The 25,565-nt window shown below is 36.4% G+C and overlaps 1 protein-coding gene across 3 annotated transcripts; it reads right to left on the reverse strand.

The window, feature by feature from the left end:
• Positions 1 to 250: 250 nt before the first annotated feature.
• Positions 251 to 24,720, reverse strand: LOC128231916 (uncharacterized). Of its 3 annotated transcripts, none has more exons than XM_052945164.1 (16): positions 24,465 to 24,720; positions 19,665 to 22,111; positions 19,190 to 19,332; positions 17,834 to 18,092; positions 17,531 to 17,587; positions 16,290 to 16,359; positions 15,773 to 15,842; positions 7,545 to 7,623; positions 5,950 to 6,051; positions 5,358 to 5,456; positions 5,117 to 5,196; positions 3,876 to 3,976; positions 3,543 to 3,642; positions 3,178 to 3,315; positions 2,792 to 2,890; positions 251 to 854 (listed from the first exon to the last, which is right to left on the reverse strand). In XM_052945164.1, exons 2-16 carry the CDS (start codon positions 22,054 to 22,056, stop codon positions 801 to 803), a joined length of 3,843 nt encoding a protein of 1,280 aa, XP_052801124.1. In that variant the 5' UTR covers positions 22,057 to 22,111; positions 24,465 to 24,720; the 3' UTR covers positions 251 to 800. The 3 variants fall into 3 exon arrangements, 2 of the variants coding, with proteins under 2 accessions (XP_052801124.1, XP_052801126.1); XM_052945166.1 differs by lacking the exon at positions 24,465 to 24,720 and adding an exon at positions 24,290 to 24,361; XR_008260465.1 differs by lacking the exons at positions 251 to 854; positions 2,792 to 2,890; positions 3,178 to 3,315; ... (1 more) ...; positions 3,876 to 3,976; positions 5,117 to 5,196 and having other exon boundaries at positions 5,950 to 6,053; positions 7,546 to 7,623.
• Positions 24,721 to 25,565: the final 845 nt, after the last annotated feature.

Raw genomic sequence — 25,565 nt, forward strand, 5'->3', positions numbered from 1 at the left:
TTTGAAAGATCAAGGGACATCACTAAAGGAAGTATTTTAAGCCAGAGTTATTAACCTTCTTACCCATGTGCATGCTGTCACTGGCAGCAAGTGTTCTAAGTTTCATATATATACATATATATAAATATATATATATATTGAATCTAAGGGAAGAAGCTATTGCAGGAAGATAACTACAACACCAAGACTATGACCATCATACAGAGTTTTTTTTTCTTTTTTAAGAAAAAACACCAACAGACAAGCTAAATACAAATATTATATCATATTTATTTACAATATTGAAAAGTTGATCGAATTGTATAATATAATTAACCACAATGAAAAAAACATTGTTTTAATGAAAGAAAAATGTAGCACAATGCAAACAGGGAAATAAATGTCAACAAGATGGAAAAGCTGGCTGATACACTCGTCAGAAATAGACATTTAACATTGACAAACTTACATGTAACTTGAACAACATGCATAACTTCATGGCACTTCTTTCAATGTGAATGGTTCAACATATTTCAACATGTAATCTCGAATCACTGTGTACCTTTTTTATAAGAGCATAGTAAAGAGTTTACAGTAATACCTCCCCTTACACTTCCATTGTAAGTGTCAATGTCTATATTGTGGGACCAGCTAATAGGACCAACTGTCTTAGAACTGACCAGCTTTAGCCATTGACAAGTTGACAGCTATTGGTCAGTTAGCACATAATGGTACAGATCGCATGTCAGTTAGCACATGAAGCTACACATTTCTGGACAGCTGAGCGGAGATCTTAACTTGACTAGTGGACACTCCTTGCATCACAAGTTAAGGACAGCTGTACTGGTTGCCAAACTCTGCTGCTCTACTTTATTCTGAAACAATATACTGGTGAATTAAAACACAGTGGATGTATTACTACTCAAGTTTTTCATTTTTCATTAAATCAGTTTTAATCTCATCTTGGTATTATTTGCAATGAGACTCTCTCTGTGCAGGAATGTGTTCAAGAAGCGTGTACAAAACTACGTGGATCTTATCTAAATATATGCAGCAGTGGTATAAACCCTGATACTGTCAGTGCCAAAATCCTTAGGACATATTATCAGTCAGCGATCCTACCACGGGCCCTGAACGGGTGTGAACTATGGACTAATATATCAAAGAATGAAATTCAGAGACTAGAAGTTGCGCATAGGTTTTGTGTAAAACACATGCAAGGATTTCAAAGAAGTGTTGCTACTAAATTCGTTTTATCTACTTTGAACATTACATCTATTGAAGTACTTATCGATTGTAAAAAACGTCAAATTTTCGGTCAAATGTGCAGACTTCCGTTTCAATATTTAGCGAAGATCATCTTCAACAGTAGACTAATACGCTACATCAACTTTGACAGACAAACTGTAGGTTTTGTACCTGACATTTATCACTTGTGCCAAAAATACCTTTTAGTCGATTATATAACGCAATATATAAATACTGGGCAATTTCCATCCAAGTTATATGGAAAAAAACTATCAATAAAAGCATGTTACTCCCAGCTAGACAAACCACTTTTGAACGAACCATGAACGAAAATGGAGCAATGCAAAATACGATATATTTTAATAATTGTTCGCCACTATGGATTATTGCAAGAAATAAACCCAAACTGCGACCAATCTGTAAGCAGATTCTAAGTGATTTTGGACTATTTGTGTCACGCTCATATATACAAATTTGTAAATGCTGTAATTCAAGGACAGACAATATTATTGTTCATCTCTTACTTTATTGTCATGCGAAAGAAGAGTACCGTAATTCCCTTTGGGATACAATTTACCAACAGTGTGGGATCGACATTTTTAAGTCGATAATGACAATGACATGTACTGATCAATGTGTGCATTTATTTTCACTTAGTACCGATATTTATGATGAAAGCTTTGTCAACTAACCTGTCACAGTTGCAATAGTCAGACTCTTGCGGAGGGTGTAACTTTAGATTACTAAATAGCTTCAAAAACAGTTTTCACTATAAACTGTCTTAATTTTCGTTTTGTATAAGGCAACCATAGTGTTTACTTTGCTAGGCTATTACTAATCTGGACAAATGTGCTTCACTTGTATTTTACACAGAAAGCGCCATGTAGAGATTGTCTGTAATACATCTTGAGTAGATAACTCAGAATAATTATCGTTCATATATTTTGCTAATTTAGACTACATCTGACTATCTATACATAATTATATGTGCATGGAAGATGTTGGTTTTGTAAATGATTACTCGAAATGTTTAATGTTCGTAATGTCCATCTATATTATATCATAATGTTCTTTTGATGTTCGTGTATATCATATTATCGATGTGCGTATATATTCTTTGTTACATCTGTATATATGTTAATCTCTTCACTTATGGAGGAATAAAAAGTATCTATCTACATTACTGAAAATTTGAATGAAAACTCATTTACTATAGTTGAGAAATAAAGTCATGTGAGAGTTGAATATGACATTCCAGATCAAAATGCACAATAAATACCCCTTTTATTTTAAATTTGACTGGTTTAAATCACTAACAAGACTCATGAGTTCATAATATATGTCATTTTAATGACACAATAGATTGTTTCATTTCATTAATTTAGCATCGCACATTGATACTAAGATGTGAGGTCAGCTGATATGCATTTTGATTTATGTTTAGTATATAATAGAATCAAGTATTATTGATTATCCGTATTATCAAGGCCTAATTTATTTGGAGAAAATTAATTCAACCATGATACATCTTCATAGTTTATAACCCCACACTTCTCCTCCGCACCTTTTTCTTCTGCTGTTCCCTCATTTCCACCATGGCCTTCTTCAGGTTGGTCAGAATCTCAAAGTTCTTCTTTGTGTCCGCCTCCACCAGCTCAGGTACCTGTACAATCACAATCACATGGAAACATTACTGACTGGGAAGCTTCATCAGAGAACATGAACAAATGGAGGTAACTTAAACATTATTTTTGCAATAGTTTTAGAGTAAGATTGCTCCCTTTCAAGAATGACATATTGGCTCCATTCAGTAAAGAGAACAACCAATAATTTCAAAGAATTTTGATTTTGCAATGGACTAAAATTTGTTTGGTGCATGTGGGAGTGTGTGTGTGCATGTGTGTGTGTGCATGTGTGCCTGCATGTATGTGCGTGCATATGTATACATACCACAGGCTGGTAGTTGCCCTTTGGAGCGTAGTGGTACATGCGGAGGATAGCGGCCCAACTGGTAAGACTTGGATGGAGAAGCTGTAACATGGCCTGGGCTGCACGCTGCTTTGCCTCACGTTTGTTACCTGCCACAACCTACACAGAAGATGACCAGGTACATGTATATTTAAAAATGAAATTTAAACATATGAAGTAGCTACCAACTTGCAGAAATTACAACTACTGATAGTAATTTTATTCAAAAACCCTATATACAGTACACACTAAATGGTGAACTCCAAAGTGATTTAGTATGTGCTGCTGTGTCTTCTGCAATTTACAAGTAAACATTACCGATATATAAAGAAAATTTCATGACTTACTGAGCATTTGTGCTTGCCAACAGTCATAGTGAACTCTGTTTTCTGACTAGAAAGCTGCTTCTTGTCTATTTGCATAGAGGTGTCTCCTAGGCCATGGTTCCTGAAGCAGATGGCTTAATTATCTTACCACAGATTAATATATTACTTGACTTAATCTTTGTGATATCTTTACATCCTTTTTGTTACAGTAACAAGTATATATACATGAAGAGGAAATGGAACACATGTACAGAGAATAAGTACTAGTATCTGTATACATTTTCAACTGTTCACATTGCCACAATGGACCACACTTTTTACATTGCTTTTTTATGATTTAAAATCCCCATCAACCTGCTGAGGCAGTCTGAGAGTATCTGGTAGGGCTTGTTGACGGAGGCTTTCTCACAAAGGCTCCCCACTCGAGGGTCGTCTATTGCTACATTCTCAAAGTACTGAAAACACAAGAGAATACATCATGATCAAAATACACATTCTCTTACTAGTATACATCTTTTCCTGAAAACGAAATATACTAGGTTTATAAATATCTTTATATCTATGTGTAAGAGTGGCAGATCAAAATATCTGGATTTTTCAATCTGCTCCGCCAACATGTAAATGATAAAAAAAAAAATGCATACCTAAAACATTACATTTGAGTAAACATTGTACTGTGTACACACCATCTAATAGTGTGTGAGTATTTGTTTACTGACGTGAATGTCATAATTTGAAGTCAATGTCAAAAATTCTTTTAAGATTTTAAAATTATTTCTTTTTAATACATCTATTTTCATAAATTTATTCTAATTTGAATGTGCCCTTCTAGAACACATTAAATCGCATATTATTATTATTATTTATTCAAGTGTTATTTTATACGTGAAATAAACTGTAACAAACACCAGCTCTTATATCATATCATTTTATTGAGTTGCTACTTTTTAGACATGAGAGATATCATGGATGACATCATAATATACAGCAACAATGCACTCCTCATTGTAGTAAAATTCAAAACAAAAAGGCACTGTTGTTTTGTTTTTTTAAAAGTGGACATATGTAAATTTATGTATGTTATCCAGACGACGCACACGGAAAGGAAGAGCTATGACAGACTGGCTACTAATTTCTGCCTTAAATATTAATATCTCTGTACATTTGATCCCGGAATCGAAAGCAGTCGAAAGTCAACTGCAATTCTGGCTTTCAGAATGTGTCAACAAACTACAAAAGTTGCTTCAAAATTACCACTGTGTATACTGCCACTAGGTGAACAATGCTAACAGGACTAATTGGTTTATTCCGTAAAAATAAATGTTGTTATGCCTAAAACGTCATAACGAGTATTGTTTTGAAATGGCGCATTGTAGCTAGTGAGTGATCTTACCCAGGGTCGGGGAGACAGTGATTTCCAGGCTCTGTAAAAATACTGAAATTCTTATCTGTAATGCAAAAAACTAGCCACATCCAGCTAGAGCAAGACTTGCTTATTAGCAACAAATTCAGCCCCAGAGTCTCCACATTGTTTAACTTCATCAATGGTACCATGTTTCTTAAAACCACCCATACAATCTAGCTCGTATACATACAGAGTAGTCCTCCTCCTTGTCTTTGTCATCGCCCCACTGGTCCTTCATACACGGCAGGAACACGTTCAACACATTCTGGGCTGAAATAACAACAACAGGAATGTGTATAGTCAACTGGCAATCACAAATAAAGAATATATTCATTTATGTTACAACATTCTTTAAGTTGTATATAAAGCAAGACCTCAAAACATCATGCAATGCATTCACAGGTCATCTATCATTCAACATGTATTTTTACCTGACTTGTTTTTGGCCATTCTCTTGGAAACACCGATACCGCTCCCGTAACACATTTTGTTGATGATCACAGAGGCTTGGAATGGCATCTCAGCATTCTCTGTAATTAAGCACGTCAACATAAATACCTGTCAGTAAAACTATATATGAAACATTTCACTATATTGAGAAACTGATGCCACACAAGAGCACAAGAGTTTTTATCTCTCACTTGAATGCGAGGCATAATTGACAATAACTGAAGCCGGAGTTCTGACCTTGCTTTAAGCATAGCTCCAAGGCTATGAAAATACCATAAGAAAATAATATAAATGCACATAAACAAACAGAACTGAACCAAGCTCATACCCTCAAGTTCTGTTACAATTTAAAAACTTTTTAAAAAAGCATTCACTAATATAATGTACATTTGTGTTTCAATGGTAGAACATTTGCTTCTTTATTTTAATTAAATTTTTAAATTTTTAAGTCTAACTCAACACAACTCATTTTTTTGTAAATAAAGGCCTTCAGCCCAGAATACAGCATAAACCAATGTTAACAATAACAATATAATAGTCTAATGACTTGTAACAGATTTTCAAATTCATTACCTATTTCCTTAAAGACATATGTGGGCTGACTGTGTATCACATTCTGACAATACTCATGTAAAATGCACAGAGGAGTTTTCCCTTCCGGATTAAGCACAAATTCTGGAAAGTAAAAAGAAGTTTAAACTTAAATTTAACAAACAGATAAACTGTTCTACAATGTAATCAAGTTCTAGTTTTACCAATGAAAAACATCTTTTTCTATTATCCATATACAATATAGTGTTTTTTCATATGCTTTTCAGTGGTTTATGGATTTTTTTTCAGTGGTTTATGGAATTTATCAGTTAAATAAATTTGATACATCACGGTATGAAAAAGTGAAATGGTTCATTTGATATTTTTCTGTTTCGAAATTTAAGCCAACTCTCTTCCAAATCAAGTGTAAAATTACAATAGATTTCACCTCGAAGTAAACACCTAAAGCAAGTATATCACTTGTGGCTACAACACTCGTGAAATATTGTTTTTTGTGCCGGCTCGGTGTAATATATTGTGTTCATCTTACAATGAAACAGACCATTATCTTCAATTTATTATAACAAATACACAAACAGGTGAACATAAGAAACTGCGTGAAAACTCAAAAACTAATATTTCTTTCTTAACAACAAAATCACACTGAACATCAACATAATAAACAACAAGAGGCCCAAAAGGCAACAGACATATACTTTATGTTTTGGGTTACCTGAAAGCGTAGCACGTTCAACATCTGAGCCCAGAAAGTATTGTAAGCAGATTAGTTGCATGAACTATTTTAATATGTGACAAGTAAAAGTCATCTGCCAAAAAAAAATGCTTTCAAAACTGTACTCATAGTAAAAATTTCTGTAGTTTTAAAAGTTAAAAAAAGTTGGTCAAAAGGTCAAAGTCAAGGGCATCCTAGGACAACATTGATCAATTTGAACAAACATTCACAATCAATTGTGCTGAGATGGATGCACGAACACACAAAAAGATTTTCAAACCTTTCCAGATTTATGTTTACCAAACCTGTGAACCCTGGGTGTGGCCAGTAATGACACCAGGTGCATAACTTAAACATTCACAAACAATTTTGTTAAGATGAATGCGCAAACTACAGAACTTAAAGCTAAAAAATGGCCTTTGGGCTTTCAACAAGAAAAAGGCAGAGTAATTCACAAAATCAACAGCAGAAGCAAAAAGCAAATTGTCTCTCAAAATCCTAGACTTGCAAATTGTCTCCCTTAACTCTAGACTTGAATTTACATATACATGTAAACTTGGCTAAAAATAGAATTAGCTCATGCAGACCTGGCTAAAAATAGAAAGCATTTCTTTAAAACTTTCATGGCCCATAATCTAGGCATTTATGGGCGGATCTGGCTGGATTTCGAAAGGAACCGAGCTCTAATGGATATCTAGATACTGTACAAGTTTTATCGAGATACAATCAAAACTGAAGACTGTATCGTGTTCACAAGCAATTTTTTACAGACGCACGAACGCACGACCACACGGATGCACATACTACGTACACATTACCATCGCATAAGCTCTTCTGGCCTTTGGCCAGTAGAGCTAAAAACTCATTCAAGTCGCCAAAACGGCATTTTCTATTCAATTCTGACCTTTTTTGGTTGGTTTTCCATGGTCAACAGCCCTTTCATCAGTTGGAACTACACATTTAATCAACTTTGCACCAGCACCCTGAAATGTTAAACAAAACAATTTTGTTAAATAATTGCAATTAAAATATCTTGTTTCTTGCATTGACAAAATATTTTTTTTAATAATCTTATGGATATTCTGTGTGCCATTGTTGTCAAAAAGTACTGGAAGTTTTATTATATACTTTCCGGAGGTTTATAGAGATTTATCGGTGAAATAAAATTGATATTTCACTATTTCAAACCAATAGCAAAACCAATAGAATCATGTGTTATCTTATGAGGTTAATTGTTTCAAGAGTAAATACAACCATTACTTGACATTGACCTTATTCCCCCCTACTAGTTTAGTCTCAAACATTTTAACAAAAAATTATCATTTTTGGCTACAAATGTGTCATGTGATAAAAAGAATCTTAGATTTGTTGCCATTTAATACAACATTTTATGAAATTCATAACAGAAAAGTTAAGAATCTAACCATTGGCTCCCTTTATAACATTTTCAAAACTTGTTTCATATTTGTTTAAGTTAAATGGCAACTAATATAAGATATTTTGTATTTAAGATTATATTAGTTTCTTCAGTAATGGCCAACATTTGTATTTAAGATTATATTAGTTTCTTCAGTAATGGCCAACATAAAAGGCTTTTTTTAGAATAATACCTCAGCCTTTTCTATGAAGACAAACACCAGTATATACCAGACTAGGAACAGACTAAATTATACACCAGCCTTAAAACAGAGTACACAACATACAAGACTGGGAACAGACTATATCATATACCAGCCTTAAAACAGAGTACACTACATACAAGCCAGGGACCAGACTATATCATATACCAGCCTTAAAACATAGTACACTACATACAAGCCAGGGACCAGACTATATTATATACCAGCCTTAAAACAGAGTACACTACATACAAGCCAGGGACCAGACTATATCATATACCAGCCTTAAAACAGAGTACACTACATACAAGCCAGGGACCAGACTATATCATATACCAGCCTTAAAACAGAGTACACTACATACAAGCCAGGGACCAGACTATATCATATACCAGCCTTAAAACAGAGTACACTACATACAAGCCAGGGACCAGACTATATCATATACCAGCCTTAAAACAGAGTACACTACATACAAGCCAGGGACCAGACTATATCATATACCTACCTTAAAACAGAGTACACTACATACAAGCCAGGGACCAGACTATATCATATACCAGCCTTAAAACAGAGTACACTACATACAAGCCAGGGACCAGACTATATCATATACCTACCTTAAAACAGAGTACACTACATACAAGCCAGGGACCAGACTATATCATATACCAGCCTTAAAACATAGTACACTACATACAAGCCAGGGACCAGACTATATCATATACCAGCCTTAAAACAGAGTACACTACATACAAGCCAGGGACCAGACTATATCATATACCAGCCTTAAAACAGAGTACACTACATACAAGCCAGGGACCAGACTATATCATATACCAGCCTTAAAACAGAGTACACTACATACAAGCCAGGGACCAGACTATATCATATACCAGCCTTAAAACAGAGTACACTACATACAAGCCAGGGACCAGACTATATCATATACCAGCCTTAAAACAGAGTACACTACATACAAGCCAGGGACCAGACTATATCATATACCTACCTTAAACAGAGTACACTACATACAAGCCAGGGACCAGACTATATTGTATACCTGCCTTAAAACATAGTACACTACATACAAGCCAGGGACCAGACTATATCATATACCAGCCTTAAAACAGAGTACACTATATACCTACCTTAAACAGAGTACACTACATACAAGCCAGGGACCAGACTATATTATATACCAGCATTAAAACAGAGTAAACTACATACCTACCTTAAAACAGAGTACACAACATACAAGACTGGGACCAGACTATATCATATACCTGCCTTAAAACAGAGTACACTACATACAAGCCAGGGACCAGACTATATCATATAACAGCCTTAAAACAGAGTACACTACATACCTACCTTAAACAGAGTACACTACATACAAGCCAGGGACCAGACTATATTATATACCTGCCTTAAAACAGAGTACACTACATACCTACCTTAAACAGAGTACACTATATACAAGCCAGGGACCAGACTATATCATATACCAGCCTTAAAACAGAGTACACTACATACCTACCTTAAACAGAGTACACTACATACCTGCCTTAAAACAGAGTACACTACATACAAGCCAGGGACCAGACTATATCATATAACAGCCTTAAAACAGAGTACACTACATACCTACCTTAAAACAGAGTACACAACATACAAGACTGGGACCAGACTATATCATATACCTGCCTTAAAACAGAGTACACTACATACAAGCCAGGGACCAGACTATATCATATACCAGCCTTAAAACAGAGTACACTACATACCTACCTTAAAACAGAGTACACAACATACAAGACTGGGACCAGACTATATCATATACCTGCCTTAAAACAGAGTACACTACATACAAGCCAGGGACCAGACTATATCATATAACAGCCTTAAAACAGAGTAAACTACATACCTACCTTAAAACAGAGTACACAACATACAAGACTGGGACCAGACTATATCATATACCTGCCTTAAAACAGAGTACACTACATACCTGCCTTAAAACAGAGTACACTACATACAAGCCAGGGACCAGACTATATTATATACCAGCCTTAAAACAGAGTACACTACATACCTGCCTTATAACAGAGTACACTACATACAAGCCAGGGACCAGACTATATCATATACCAGCCTTTAACAGAGTACACTACATACAAACCAGGGACCAGACTATATCATATACCTGCCTTAAAACAGAGTACACTACATACCTACCTTAAACAGAGTACACTACATACAAGCCAGGGACCAGACTATATCATATACCAGCCTTAAAACAGAGTACACTACATACCTACCTTAAACAGAGTACACTACATACAAGCCAGGGACCAGACAATATCATATACCAGCCTTAAAACAGAGTACACTAACATACCTACCTTAAACAGAGTACACAACATACAAGCCAGGGACCAGACTATATCATATACCAGCCTTAAAACAGAGTACACTACATACAAGCCAGGGACCAGACTATATCATATACCAGCCTTAAAACAGAGTACACTACATACAAGCCAGGGACCAGACTATATCATATACCAGCCTTAAAACAGAGTACACTACATACAAGCCAGGGACCAGACTATATCATATACCAGCCTTAAAACAGAGTACACTACATACAAACCAGGGACCAGACTATATTATATACCAGCCTTAAAACAGAGTACACTACATACAAGCCAGGGACCAGACTATATCATATACCAGCCTTAAAACAGAGTACACTAACATACCTACCTTAAACAGAGTACACAACATACAAGCCAGGGACCAGACTATATCATATACCAGCCTTAAAACAGAGTACACTACATACAAGCCAGGGACCAGACTATATCATATACCAGCCTTAAAACAGAGTACACTACATACAAGCCAGGGACCAGACTATATCATATACCAGCCTTAAAACAGAGTACACTACATACAAGCCAGGGACCAGACTATATCATATACCAGCCTTAAAACAGAGTACACTACATACAAGCCAGGGACCAGACTATATCATATACCAGCCTTAAAACAGAGAACACTACATACCTACCTTAAACAGAGTACACTACATACAAGCCAGGGACCAGACTATATTATATACCAGCCTTAAAACAGAGTACACTATATACAAGCCAGGGACCAGACTATATCATATACCAGCCTTAAAACAGAGTACACTACATACAAGCCAGGGACCAGACTATATCATATACCAGCCTTAAAACAGAGTACACTATATACAAGCCAGGGACCAGACTATATCATATACCAGCCTTAAAACAGAGTACACTACATACAAACCAGGGACCAGACTATATCATATACCAGCCTTAAAACAGAGTACACTACATACAAGCCAGGGACCAGACTATATCATATAACAGCCTTAAAACAGAGTACACTACATACAAGCCAGGGACCAGACTATATCATATAACAGCCTTAAAACAGAGTACACTACATACAAGCCAGGGACCAGACTATATTATATACCAGCCTTAAAACAGAGTACACTACATACAAGCCAGGGACCAGACTATATCATATACCAGCCTTAAAACAGAGAACACTACATACCTACCTTAAACAGAGTACACTACATACAAACCAGGGACCAGACTATATCATATAACAGCCTTAAAACAGAGTACACTATATACAAGCCAGGGACCAGACTATATCATATAACAGCCTTAAAACAGAGTACACTACATACAAGCCAGGGACCAGACTATATCATATAACAGCCTTAAAACAGAGTACACTACATACAAGCCAGAGACCAGACTATATTATATACCAGCCTTAAAACAGAGTACACTACATACAAGCCAGGGACCAGACTATATCATATACCAGCCTTAAAACAGAGAACACTACATACCTACCTTAAACAGAGTACACTACATACAAACCAGGGACCAGACTATATTATATACCAGCCTTAAACAGAGTACACAACATACAAGCCAGGGGCCAGACTATATTATATACCAGCCTTAAAACAGAGTACACTACATACCTACCTTAAACAGAGTACACTATATACAAGCCAGGGACCAGACTATATTATATACCAGCCTTAAAACATAGTACACTACATACCTACCTTAAACAGAGTACACTACATACAAGCCAGGGACCAGACTATATTATATACCTGCCTTAAAACAGAGTACACTACATACCTACCTTAAACAGAGTACACTACATACAAGCCAGGGACCAGACTATATTAAATACCAGCCTTAAAACAGAGTACACTACATACAAGCCAGAGACCAGACTATATTATATACCAGCCTTAAAACAGAGTACACTACATACCTACCTTAAACAGAGTACACTACATACAAGCCAGGGACCAGACTATATTATATACCAGCCTTAAAACAGAGTACACTACATACCTACCTTAAACAGAGTACACTACATACAAGCCAGGGACCAGACTATTATCATATACCAGCTTAAAACAGAGTACACTACATACAAGCCAGAGACCAGACTATATTATATACCAGCCTTAAAACAGAGTACACTACATACCTACCTTAAACAGAGTACACTACATACAAGCCAGGGACCAGACTATATCATATACCAGCCTTAAAACAGGGTACACTAACATACCTACCTTAAACAGAGTACACTACATACAAACCAGGGACCAGACTATATCATATACCAGCCTTAAAACAGAGTACACTGCATACCTACCTTAAACAGAGTACACTACATACAAGCCAGGGACCAGACTATATCATATACCAGCCTTAAACAGAGTACACTACATACCTACCTTAAACGTAGTACACAACATACAAGACTGGGAACAGACTATATCATATACCAGCCTTAAAACAGAGTACACTACATACCTACCTTAAACAGAGTACACAACATACAAGACTGGAAACAGACTATATCATATACCAACCTTAAAACAGAGTACACTACATACAAGCCAGGGACCAGACTATATCATATACCTGCCTTAAAACAGAGTACACTACATACCTACCTTAAACAGAGTACACTACATACAAGCCAGGGACCAGACTATATCATATACCAGCCTTAAAACAGAGTACACTACATACCTACCTTAAACAGAGTACACTACATACAAGCCAGGGACCAGACTATATCATATACCAGCCTTAAAACAGAGTACACTACATACAAACCAGGGACCAGACTATATTATATACCAGCCTTAAAACAGAGTACACTACATACAAACCAGGGACCAGACTATATCATATAACAGCCTTAAAACAGAGTACACTAACATACCTACCTTAAACAGAGTACACAACATACAAGCCAGGGACCAGACTATATTATATACCAGCCTTAAAACAGAGTACACAACATACAAGACTGGGACCAGACTATATTATATACCAGCCTTAAAACAGAGTACACTACATACAAGCCAGGGACCAGACTATATCATATACCAGCCTTATAACAGAGTACACTACATACCTACCTTAAACGTAGTACACAACATACAAGACTGGGAACAGACTATATCATATACCAGCCTTAAAACAGAGTACACTACATACCTACCTTAAACAGAGTACACAACATACAAGACTGGAAACAGACTATATCATATACCAACCTTAAAACAGAGTACACTACATACCTACCTTAAACATAGTACACAACATACAAGACTGGGAACAGAAAACACAACATACCAGACTGGGAACAGAGTACACAACATACCATTCTGGGAACAGAGAACACTACATACAAGTCTAAGAACAGAGTACACAACATACCAGCCTGGGAACAGAGTACTCAACATACCAGACTAAGAACAGAGTACACAACACAACATACCAGACTCAGAACAGAGAACACAACATACCTGACTGGGAACAGAGTACACAATTTACCAGCCTGGGAACTGAGTACACCACATACCAGCCTGGGAACAGAGAACACCACATACCAGTCTGGGAACAGAGAACACCACATACCAGTCATGGCTCAGAGAACACCACATACCAGTCTTGAAACAGAGAACACTACACACTAGTCTGGGAACAGAGGACACTACACACCAGTCTAGGGACAGAGAACACTATACACCAGTCTGGGAACAGAGAACACTACACACCAGCCTAGGAACAGAGAACACTACACACCAGTCTAGGAACAGAGAACACTACAAACCAGCCTAGGAACAGAGAACACTACATACCAGTCTGGGAACAGAGTACACTACACACCAGTCTAGGGACAGATAACACCACATACCAGTCTGGGAACAGAGAACACTACACACCAGTCTAGGAACAGAGAACACTACACACCAGCCTAGGAACAGAGAACACTACATAACAGTCTGGGAACAGAGAACACTACACACCAGTCTAGGGACAGAAAACATGATACACCAGTCTAGGAACAGAGAACACTACACACCAGTCTAGGGACAGAGAACACTACACACCAGTCTGGGAACAGAGAACACTACACACCAGCCTAGGAACAGAGAACACTACACACCAGTCAATGAACAGAGAACACTTCACACCAGTCTTGGAACATAGGACACCACATACCAGTCTGGGAACAGAGAACACTACACACCAGTCCAGGAACAGAGAACACTACACACCAGTCTGGGAACAGAGAAACTACACACCAGTCTGGGAACAGAGAACACTACACACCAGCCTAGGAACAGAGAACACTACACACCAGTCTGGGAACAGAGAACACTACGTACCCATCTGGGAACAGAGAACACCACATACCAGTCTGGGAACAGAGAACACTACACACCAGTCAATGAACAGAGAACACTGCACACCAGTCTTGGAACATAGGACACCACATACCAGTCTGGGAACAGAGAACACTACACACCAGTCCAGGAACAGAGAACACTACACACCAGTCTGGGAACAGAGAAACTACACACCAGTCTGGGAACAGAGAACACTACACACCAGTCTGGGAACAGAGAACACTACGTACCCATCTGGGAACAGAGAACACCACATACCAGTCTGGGAACAGTGAACACTACACACTAGTCTGGGAATAGAGGACACCAAATACAAGTCTGGGAACAGAGAACACTACACACCAATCTGGGAACAGAGGACAGTATACCAGTCTTGGAACAGAGTACACCACGTACCAGTCTTGGAACTACCAATCTGGGAACAGAGTACACTACAAACAAGTCTGGGAACAGAGTACAGTACACACCAGTCTGGGAACAGAGTACACTACATACCAGTCTGGGAACAGAAAAAAGAATACTATATATACCAGTCTGGGAGGAGTTCACTGCATACAAGTCTTGGAACAAAGAACACCACGTTATAGTCTGGGAACAGAGTACACTACAAACAAGTCTGGGAACAGAGTACAGTACACTACATACCAGACTGGGAATAGAGTACAGTACACTACATACCAGTCTGGGAACAGATTACAGTACACTACATACCAGTCTTGGAACGGAGTACAGTTTCTTTTTAGCCTCAGCTACCATGTGCTTTCTTTTCTCCTTCCAAGTCCTGAAAAAAAAATCAAAAAAATAATAATTAAAATTGCTCAAGAAGCTGATGACTGCTACATAGATATATTTTATTGCTAAAAATAGGAGAGCACAAGACTTGTTTTTTTTAATTGTAACAATTTTTTTCGATAACTGAACAATTTTATTATTCGTTCTTACTTTAAACTTCATGGTATACTGAGTTTTTCTCAACATTTTGTACATAAATGAAAAAATACTGGTAGTTGTCATATTGTAGCTAGAATAATGTGTATGATATAATCTCGTTTTCCCTTCAAAGCATTGCAAATTAATGTCTGAGCATGGCCTACAAAACGGCATAGAATAACATCTTCGAAACTATCTCACAATCAGATGAAAATCATCGAACCATCAGCACCGGAACATAAAGACAGACAGTCATTTTCAACTTTTCCGTTACACAAAAATGCTTAGTCCCACTTACTTGAATTTTTTCACCTCAAGCTTGGTAAAAACAAACAGTTTGGAACAGTATTCTCGTAGCTCTTCAGAATCTAAAAAATAAGTCAGATGCAAATTTTTATGTTATTTTAAGAAATCAAAACTATGGATGTACCTTGCTAGATGCCAAATGGTGACATGTGGAGCCAGTTAAAGGAGCCTTTGACACAGACATAATACTCTTCCATGCAATTGAAACACAGAATTACATGGTGTTAAACAATACCAGTCAGCATGGTGAACCTCCATGGAAAGGTTTTTGAAAATTCTATAAAACCCTGATACCAGAACTCATTTTGACATTTAACCTCTCAGTGTGACCTTGTTCTTTGAGGTACTGTCTTTGGTCTTTTGCGTGACATGTCGCCTCATCATGGTGAACCCACATGTCAAGTTTTTTGAAAATCCTATAATGCATGGTCAAGATACAACCCAGACATGGATTATTTCTACCTTTGACCTATAAGTGTGACCTTGATCTTGGATGTGCAGATAAGGGTATTTTGCACGACACACCAACTGATCATGGTGAACTTTCATGGCAATTGTTTTGAAAATTCTTATTGAAAGCGAGGTCAAGATATAGCCCGAGCAAGGAACATTTACACCTTTGATTTCAAACCTTGACTTTTGAGGTAAAGACCAAGGTCTTGCTTGCTACACACCACCTCATCACCGTGAAATTTTAAAGCAAGTTTTTTTAAAATCCTATAATGCCTGTTCAAGATACAGACCAGACAAGGATCATTTCAATCATTGCCCTCTAACCTTAACCTTGACCTTTGAGGTACAGACCTTGGTCTTAAGCACTACATGCTGCCTCATCATGGTGAACCTTAATATGTTGTTTTTTTGAAAAACCTATGATGCTTGGTCGAGATACAGCCCAGACAAGAATCATTTCAACATTTGCCCTTTAATCTTGACCTTGACCTTTGATGTACAATCCTGGATCTTGTGTATGACACACAGCCTCATCATGGTGAACCTTCATGGTAAGTTTTTTGAAAATCCTACAATGCATGGTTAAGATACAGCCTGGACAAATTCACACACATACACAGAACAACTTTTGTGAAATTAATGTGTCGCTCACTGCAAGCAGGCTCAACAATAAAGGATAAACATTTTTTATAACAATTTGAATATTGCTATGAAAAAAATCTGCTATTCTTCAATCAACTGCTCGGAGGAATTGACTTGAAATGTTTTAATGATACTAACCAACGACCACCTTCTGTTGGAGATCCTTCACTTCCATTACATCTGCCACCAGACCACCTGCACATGTACACATGTATACAATTACAACTAATTATGAAAGTTAAAACATTGTAATAGTTTGCGCCTCATTTCATGTAGACCTTGAGCATCATTTATTACTTTCAAATTTCCCCAAAACATCTTAAGCATTTATAAGTAAGCTCTGGTAATGATGAAACGTCAAAATCATATTTAAAATCAAAACAAAGGTTTATTTCTTATCATGCTACATTAGTATGCATTTCTCTCCATTCTATTACCCACCGATTGGAGCCCCCTCTGTTGAGGCTACTCCTGTGCTGCCTGGCTTCCCTGCTTCACTGCCCTCTTCCATGGTATTTGTGGCCCCTGTTGTCCCCTCAGTCTGAGCTCCGGTTTCCAACCTCTGAATATCTGTGGCCCCTGCCTCTTCACCCGCCTCCTCAGTTTTCTTCTCATCTGCATTTTTCTTTGCTTCCTGTTCTGCAGCTAGAGCATTTCTGTACTGCAAGCAAGGCACAGCGCTCATGGGGATCGCATGGGCCTGGAAAACAGGATTTCAGAAAAGAGATGGATGTCTAATTGTCAAAGTTATTTTGGCAGGCAGCGATAAACAAGTGACAACTGTGCATAAGTTGCCCAATAGCACTTTATCTAATCCCACAATCCAATTAAAATGTGCAATACAAACCCCAATGGTATAAAACTTGTCCAATATTATCAGTTTAGGCTAGTTTCACATTTAAATGATTTATTGGTAAATGGAAATTACTGGGCAGATATTGACCAAAATGAAACTTTGGGATAAATATGATCAAACAAGAAAAGTAACCAGATTAAATATACAATTTGGTGCAGACAGTCCAAGGTTAAAATGAGCTGTGGCATAGGAAAGTGCACTCAACTATACACTGCTTTGTCTCACAGATGAATGCATAAATGATGTAATATTTATGTATCAGTGTGACTGTGTGAGGTATTATAGCACCTGAATGAAAGACATCAAGATGCTTGTCAGACAATGAGTTTGACTATTACGCTGCATTGTATGATGTACGTACCTTATCAGTATGTGCAATCGATCACATATTTTTTCTGTACATGTACTTCACATGTGCAAAATAGCATTGCTTTATTTCTATTGGTCAGAAATTATGTCACTTTGCATGCTTGTAAACAAATTAATTGGCAAAAAATAATTGCTGCATTGGCAATATTCAAGCAAGCCATACATTTATTTCTCATTTTGTATTCATTATGAAGATTTATTTGAATACATTAGTACATGTTCCATCTAAACCTTCAGAGGAAATTGAGGGATTTAGTCTTAAATTTGTGAAAATCATTTTTAAAAATGTTTAGTACTTATTTCGATAAAACCGGAAAAGATGTCATGAAGATATTACATATTATGAAATCATCTTACCGGATATGATGTCACTATTTGAAAGAAAGCAAATTTCGTTACTGGAAAAAGCATGTGTTAAAAAGCATGTGACACTAGTCATACCAGGAATATAATACACAATCTATTCAACTCATCCAGAAAATATGACAAAGGCTGGCTTACGAACAAATTTCCTGAACCAGTTGTGGATTAGTGTGAGTTATTGAATCCTATACATCAAAATTGTGACTCACCCGTAGACTGCCACTGCCCAAGAAATATGGTCGTGTTGTTGTGCACACCCGAGAAGCCCTGTGTAGGTAGACTGGCATACCGCTATTGTGGGACACACATATCCAGCCCTCGGGTAAAACATCAAATGGGTCTTTTGCCTTTTCTGTGAAACAAACATTTAAAATCATGAGTGATTACAGTACAAACTTGTAAGAACTTCTAACAAACGTTGCTCTTACAATTTGTTGGCCCAAAATATGGGATAAATATGATCAATTTCCTTTTCTTTAAAAGTTAAACTTCAATTTTTGTAGCCAAAACTTAATCTCAATATTCAGTAACACTAAACCTCCAGTATTTTATCTCCACAAAGTTCCTAATTTCACATATTTTTTGTATTAGGAAGAGTTAACAATACATATTTATGTTCACAAATTATGTATTGTACACAAGGTATGTGTGTGTGAATATAACATTAGACAAGAACATTTTTACCTTCCAATACATATTTCTCTGATGATATATACTCTCCATCTTTCAACTGTTTTCTTGCCATTTCCAAGTCTGACAGCTGCTTTGGTCTCTTTTTCAGCTCTGGTCTAGGTTCAACACCATCTTCAATCCAGGAATACAGCTCACTGTCATCCATTGGCTCACTGTCACTCACATTCATTAAATCATCATCATCATCGCCACTGATAAAATCATATTTCTCATCCTCATTACCGGCACTATTCTCTGTTTCACTTTTTTCTTCTTTAATGATAACATCATTCTTTTCAATACTTTCATTTGAAGTACCTTTTTTATCATTGTTTTCAGTCTGACAATTTTCTGTCACTGGTTTAACATGCTGCTGCTTTGTTCTCATATCACCGTTACCAATTTCTTTGGAATCACTGATGTCCATCTTTTCCTCATTCAAATTATCTTCAGTGATATCTTTATCAGAATTTTCTACTTTTGGATTGCCCTCTATAGGTTCAGCAAGATCATAATCTTCTTTTTTCTCCCTTTTAACTTCTGTAGAAGGTGTTATTAAATCAAAGTCAATGTCAATATCAGTGGCTATAGCGGTGTTCATTAGATCATCATCTGGACTTTTTAAACTTGCCATTACCTCTGAGACAATCTTTTGACTTTTTTTCATCTGCTTAGTTGGTTGAATATTTGTTTCTTCAGTTGCCATTTGTTTTCTTTTCCTATTTTTATAGTCACTTATGCTTAGTCTTTGCTTTGATTCTTGTTTCGTAACTTCTGTTGTCGATGTCTGGAGTGTAACAGAAGGTGGTTCATAAGGTTGTGAATCAGATCTTTTAAGAATGCTTTTTATAGGCCTTTGAGGCTTGTTCTCCACTACTGTAATTTTTCCACTATCTGAACTATCAGATTTCGTGCTTGGAGGACTTTTCATACTATTCTGGCTGCTAATATCAGTGTCTTTCTTAGATGAATTCTCAGTATTACTGACCGCAAATGTTTTGCTTTTGTCAACTATACTTTTCTTTGTTTCAGTAGTGCTTTCTAGCTTCGTGCTGTCAACTATTTTAGTGTTTAGTTTTCTTTCATCAACCTTTTTCTTGTCCTTATCTTTTGAAGATGACTTGTGTTTGTTTCTTCTTGTCTTCTCATCTACTGGAGCCTCTTGAAGTCTACTCCCTTCAGTGCTTTTCTTTTTCTGTTCATCAGTTTTACTTTCAACCTTTACTTTAGATATGCTTTCTTCTGTTCTTTTACTGTCTTTGACAAGAGCTGAGTTACCCTTAATTTCATCTTTATTTTGAGAACCCTTTGCTACTGAGACATCTTTATTACTTTCTGATTTTGTCCTTTTATCTTTTGAAGAAGATTTCTTCTCCTTGTGGCTTGATATTTTCTCCTTCTCATTTTGTTCTTCAATCTTAGGCTTCTGTTGTTCTTCTTTGGGTTTGTGTTCGTTGCTTTTAGACTTCACTTCTTTTTCCTTATGTTTATCTTTAACCTGTTTGTCCTTCTCAACAGTTTCCTGAATTTTAGCATCTTCTTTGTTTGAAGTTGGCAAGTTATTTGCAATTGTAATAGCAAAGCTAGTGCTTTTTGACTCTTTTAAAGATTGGAAATCCTTGCGGGATTTCTGGCTGTTTTCTGATTCCTGTTTCTTTATGATGTCTTTATCTGTGATGTCACCATCTTCCACCTTTTCACTTTTGCTTGATTTTCTTGAACTTCTGCTGCTCCTGATGGATTTGTTTTCTTTGAAAGGTTTTACCTCTTTTGCACTGTCAATTTCCGATTTGTCTTTTTCCTTTGTGTCACTGCTTTTATTACTGATATTGTTGGGGACAATGTTTTGCTTCCTTGGTTTGTCAACTTCAGCAATTTTCGTTGCTGATAGGTTTTCAAAGTTGTCCTTAGAGTCCATTGTATCAGACAAGTCTGAAGTACTTATATCAAGGCCGAGTTCTTTTAGAGTGCAATTATCTTGCTTTAATCCACTTTGGTCATCATTTGAATCCTTTTCCATGTCAGAGTAGACTTCAACACTAGCCTGACTACCTTCATTTGACACTCGTTTATTTTGATGCACATCATTCATGTCCATAAGCAATGCCTCGTCCATATCAAGATCCTGCATAACCCCCTGATCAGAGCTTGCCTCATCCACACTACAGTTCTGTAAACTTGGTGTACTCAGGCCTACATCAGAAGAATCTGCCATGTCGGTTATGAAACTCAGATCAGATGTTCCCTCCGTTATGTCCAAACCAGCAGGGGCCGACATCACATCTACTGGTGGCCTGAAATCCTCCGATTTCTCACTTGTATTACCAAACAATGTGTCTATGGTGCTGTCAAATCCAAATCCATCTATACTAAATAATGGCTCGTGCTCTTCATTATTTTCCATCTTATGGACAAATATGCTATCTGTTTGCAGTTCTTACTCATTCACCATTTGAAATCTGAAATGGAATGAATAAAATACAAAGTTTTATAAATCAAAAACAGAGACAAGACTTTTTAATTTGGTAAAAAAATAAATATTAACAGTGGCTAAAAGAATCAAACAAGAGCTCTTACAGAAATCAATAGCCTTATGTATGTAACATATATTTTCAGTAAAAGTTTTACATGAAACCCTTTATCATAACAAAAGTATTGATATGAAATTCTCAAATTACGTAAGTTTGACCATGCTCTCAAGCTGAGAGCATGATTATGTGTGACACTCTCTAATGAACTTTCAGTTGTGTATGTGAGGAATTCTTCGAAGTCACAATTCTAGTTGATAACAAGGTATTGTTTTCTAGAGCAATCATGTCTCCAATCCCCCTTTGCCAAGCCTACAGGCACATCACAAATATCACAAGTCATTGTGTCATCAGTAAGAATAAAGGGCCATAGACAGTATCCAACCTTTGTTTGACCTGGGACGTAATTATGTCACCAGTTTTTGGCTTCATCAAATCCCCATAACCATATAGGAAGGAAATAAAACATAATTATTTAAGTAAATATAAGTGTAGGATTGTAATATATGTCATCATGTGAGCACCAAAAGCTTTCATGAGTGGCAATGCCATGATTGAAATTTTTGCTTTAGGTGTTTATGAGGTGAAACAAATCGCTATCTTAAACTGAAACAAACATTTTTACTTTTTTATTTCAAGCTGATAATTTATCAAAAATAATAAATTAATATTTATTTCATAGGGGTAGAAGACATTAAGATGTTTTGCTTTCTGTTTGACTGTATGTATCTGGTATGAATGAATGTCAAAGTTTTTCCATTCAAAATCACCAAAATTGTTGGAAGGGTTTGATGAATGGAAATAACAGGCAACCGACAAGTTGTGCATTAGCATCAGGGAAAATTTTCACAGTTATGGCACTTTGAATTTTTACATACAATACAGAGATTAGTTGGTTATGCGAAATCTCCAAACCTCAGGAGATTTTGATGAAACTACACATGAATGAGAAGTACCAATACTACATGTGCATTAACATCATCCTGTTCTGTTAGTGAGTTTTCACCCAGTTATGCTCCTTTGATTTTATATATATATATATATATATATATTACATAAATAAATAGATACTGTTCAGAACATGATCGCAGGGATTTTTTCTATCTGTGCAGGCAAGAATCTATATGTGCATTTTATTCTATCTTGGCACAGTGACTCAACCTTATGAGTACATAAGCGTTTCAAAAAAGCTTTGAATGGATTAAAGATGGCCATATTTGATTTTTGTTCATTTGGTTTGTTTCAAAAAAATAAAAAATATTCCATCATCACCTACATTACCCAATTCTTATTTCAAGCAATTATTAACATTTAAAATGATTTTATCATTAGTTAATTTTGATTAATCTTTCTTTATTTCATGCTCTTGAGTGGTATATTGAAATGTACAAACTCACCGTTTGAAACAAACAAGTTATCAAAATATAAATTAACTGTTTCTCTCATTTTAGCCTATTTCGCTGTAGAAACAAAAAGTTGGAAGTAAAATCAACGACCTCACTTCCAAATGAAATCTATATTGTGGACCATTAACCTCAGAGTGTAACCTCGACTCCTGAGCACAAATTTTAGGCCTAACAGACCATCGGATCCCAATGCTGTTCTACAATTCTGTGAAGCATTACATGTAGTTAAAATGCATATTATGACTGAGATGAGCTCACAATATTTAAGCATGACACCACCTAATGCAGTTCTGCAATTCTGTGAATTGGAACGTTATTCATAGGAAATTGACTAACTTACAGCCTAGATGGACAGACAGTTCAAATATGACATGCCTTCAATTGTGGGCATACCAATTTAATGATTCAGAATATAATTTCTGAAGTTTTCATCAGTTTATCTAACCAACTTAAGTCATTTTCGTGTCTGATAATAGCTCATTGAGCTTAGTTTCTTGTCATCATATACTGGACTTTAATTAAAGATTCTTATGTAGGTTAGAGCCCCACACTGGATGCACTTTTCAGCCCAGGTCTACTGGAGAACCAGAACTTCAAGAATCTATGGGTTGTTTGACAAGAAAAATTATGTAAAATCCAACTTTCAGCTGTATTAAAATTATATCCAATTGCTTTATTTGTAAATTACTGAATGCATGCTTACAGTGTGAAGTGAAACAACATACACTACACTGTATTTGTTCATTCAGTAAAAAAAATCCACTTAGTGGAATGTAACCTTCCCGACCCCAAGTTACATCCCTTGAACTCATTGAATGATAGTGAAACTTCCAATATCCAAATATATTTAACAATGATATATACGCATCCCAAATAACCTTTCATCCGTTTTTGTTCTTAACAATCCACCTCAGCCAAATGCTTTATGACAAGGCACTTTCGCATATCAATCCACCATTTTCATGTTTGTGTTCAATGAAGATGCACCAAAACAAAACGCTTTATTTCTTCCGATGTTCAGTACGTGCAGTACTTGCAGCTTGTCCATACACAAACTGACAACATAGATATTGCAGTTTATGCACGTGAATTTGAAGATAATTCGATAGAACAAAATGCGCCTTTCTCTCAAGATGCCATCTTTATTTTTGAACCACGTGACTAATGCATTTTAAACCCAACGAGAAATAGACACAAACTTGGTTAAACACTACTCAACGATCTGCACATGCTGTACCATGAATGGACAAAACTCCATGGACATGACGGAATATTTATTTTAAAAATAAGTCGTGAGACACTGGTGATCCAAGGGTAATGAGGGTTAATATAATTTATTGTTCCTTGGGGAAGGACACCCAACCTTATATTCAAGATTTAGAGTCTTTATTTATGTAGGCAAAGGAGAAGCACGTTCAATTTAAATATACACCGAAGAGCTTATCCCTCCTTAAATGTCACATCCTGGACGCGCCTCAAGGATAGGTCCCATTGAATGAAAAATAGATAAATTTATAATAAAATACACATAGGTCATGTATGCAATTATTACAACTAAATCAGTGCATCATTTAAACTCGTGATTTGGCCTACAAATATTGAATTGCCCACCAGACCCTTCTGCAATGTTTATAGCCGCCAATGGTACACCCCTTAAGTCAAGCCCGTGCTCCTATAAGATGAAATCCTGGACCCGCCACTGGTATCACTATATATTGCTTCGGAAAGCTTACAATGTTGAAAAATTAAAGGAATAATACGGTGATTTTGAATTTATACGGTCGTATGCAGGGCAAGGTCGTGCATGAAATTGATATTTTGAGACAGTATGTAATAATTATATAATATATCGATTATAAACGCATAAGTCAGTTAAAAAACAAATTACCCATATTCCACTTTATACGAGATTTAATAATTATATCGTGGAGTCAGGTTTAAGGGGAGTGTCCCTTTTCAATACTGATTTAAAGGGACTC

Source organism: Mya arenaria, chromosome 4, assembly GCF_026914265.1.
Source record: "Mya arenaria isolate MELC-2E11 chromosome 4, ASM2691426v1".
Classification (NCBI taxonomy): Eukaryota; Metazoa; Mollusca; class Bivalvia; order Myida; family Myidae; genus Mya; species Mya arenaria.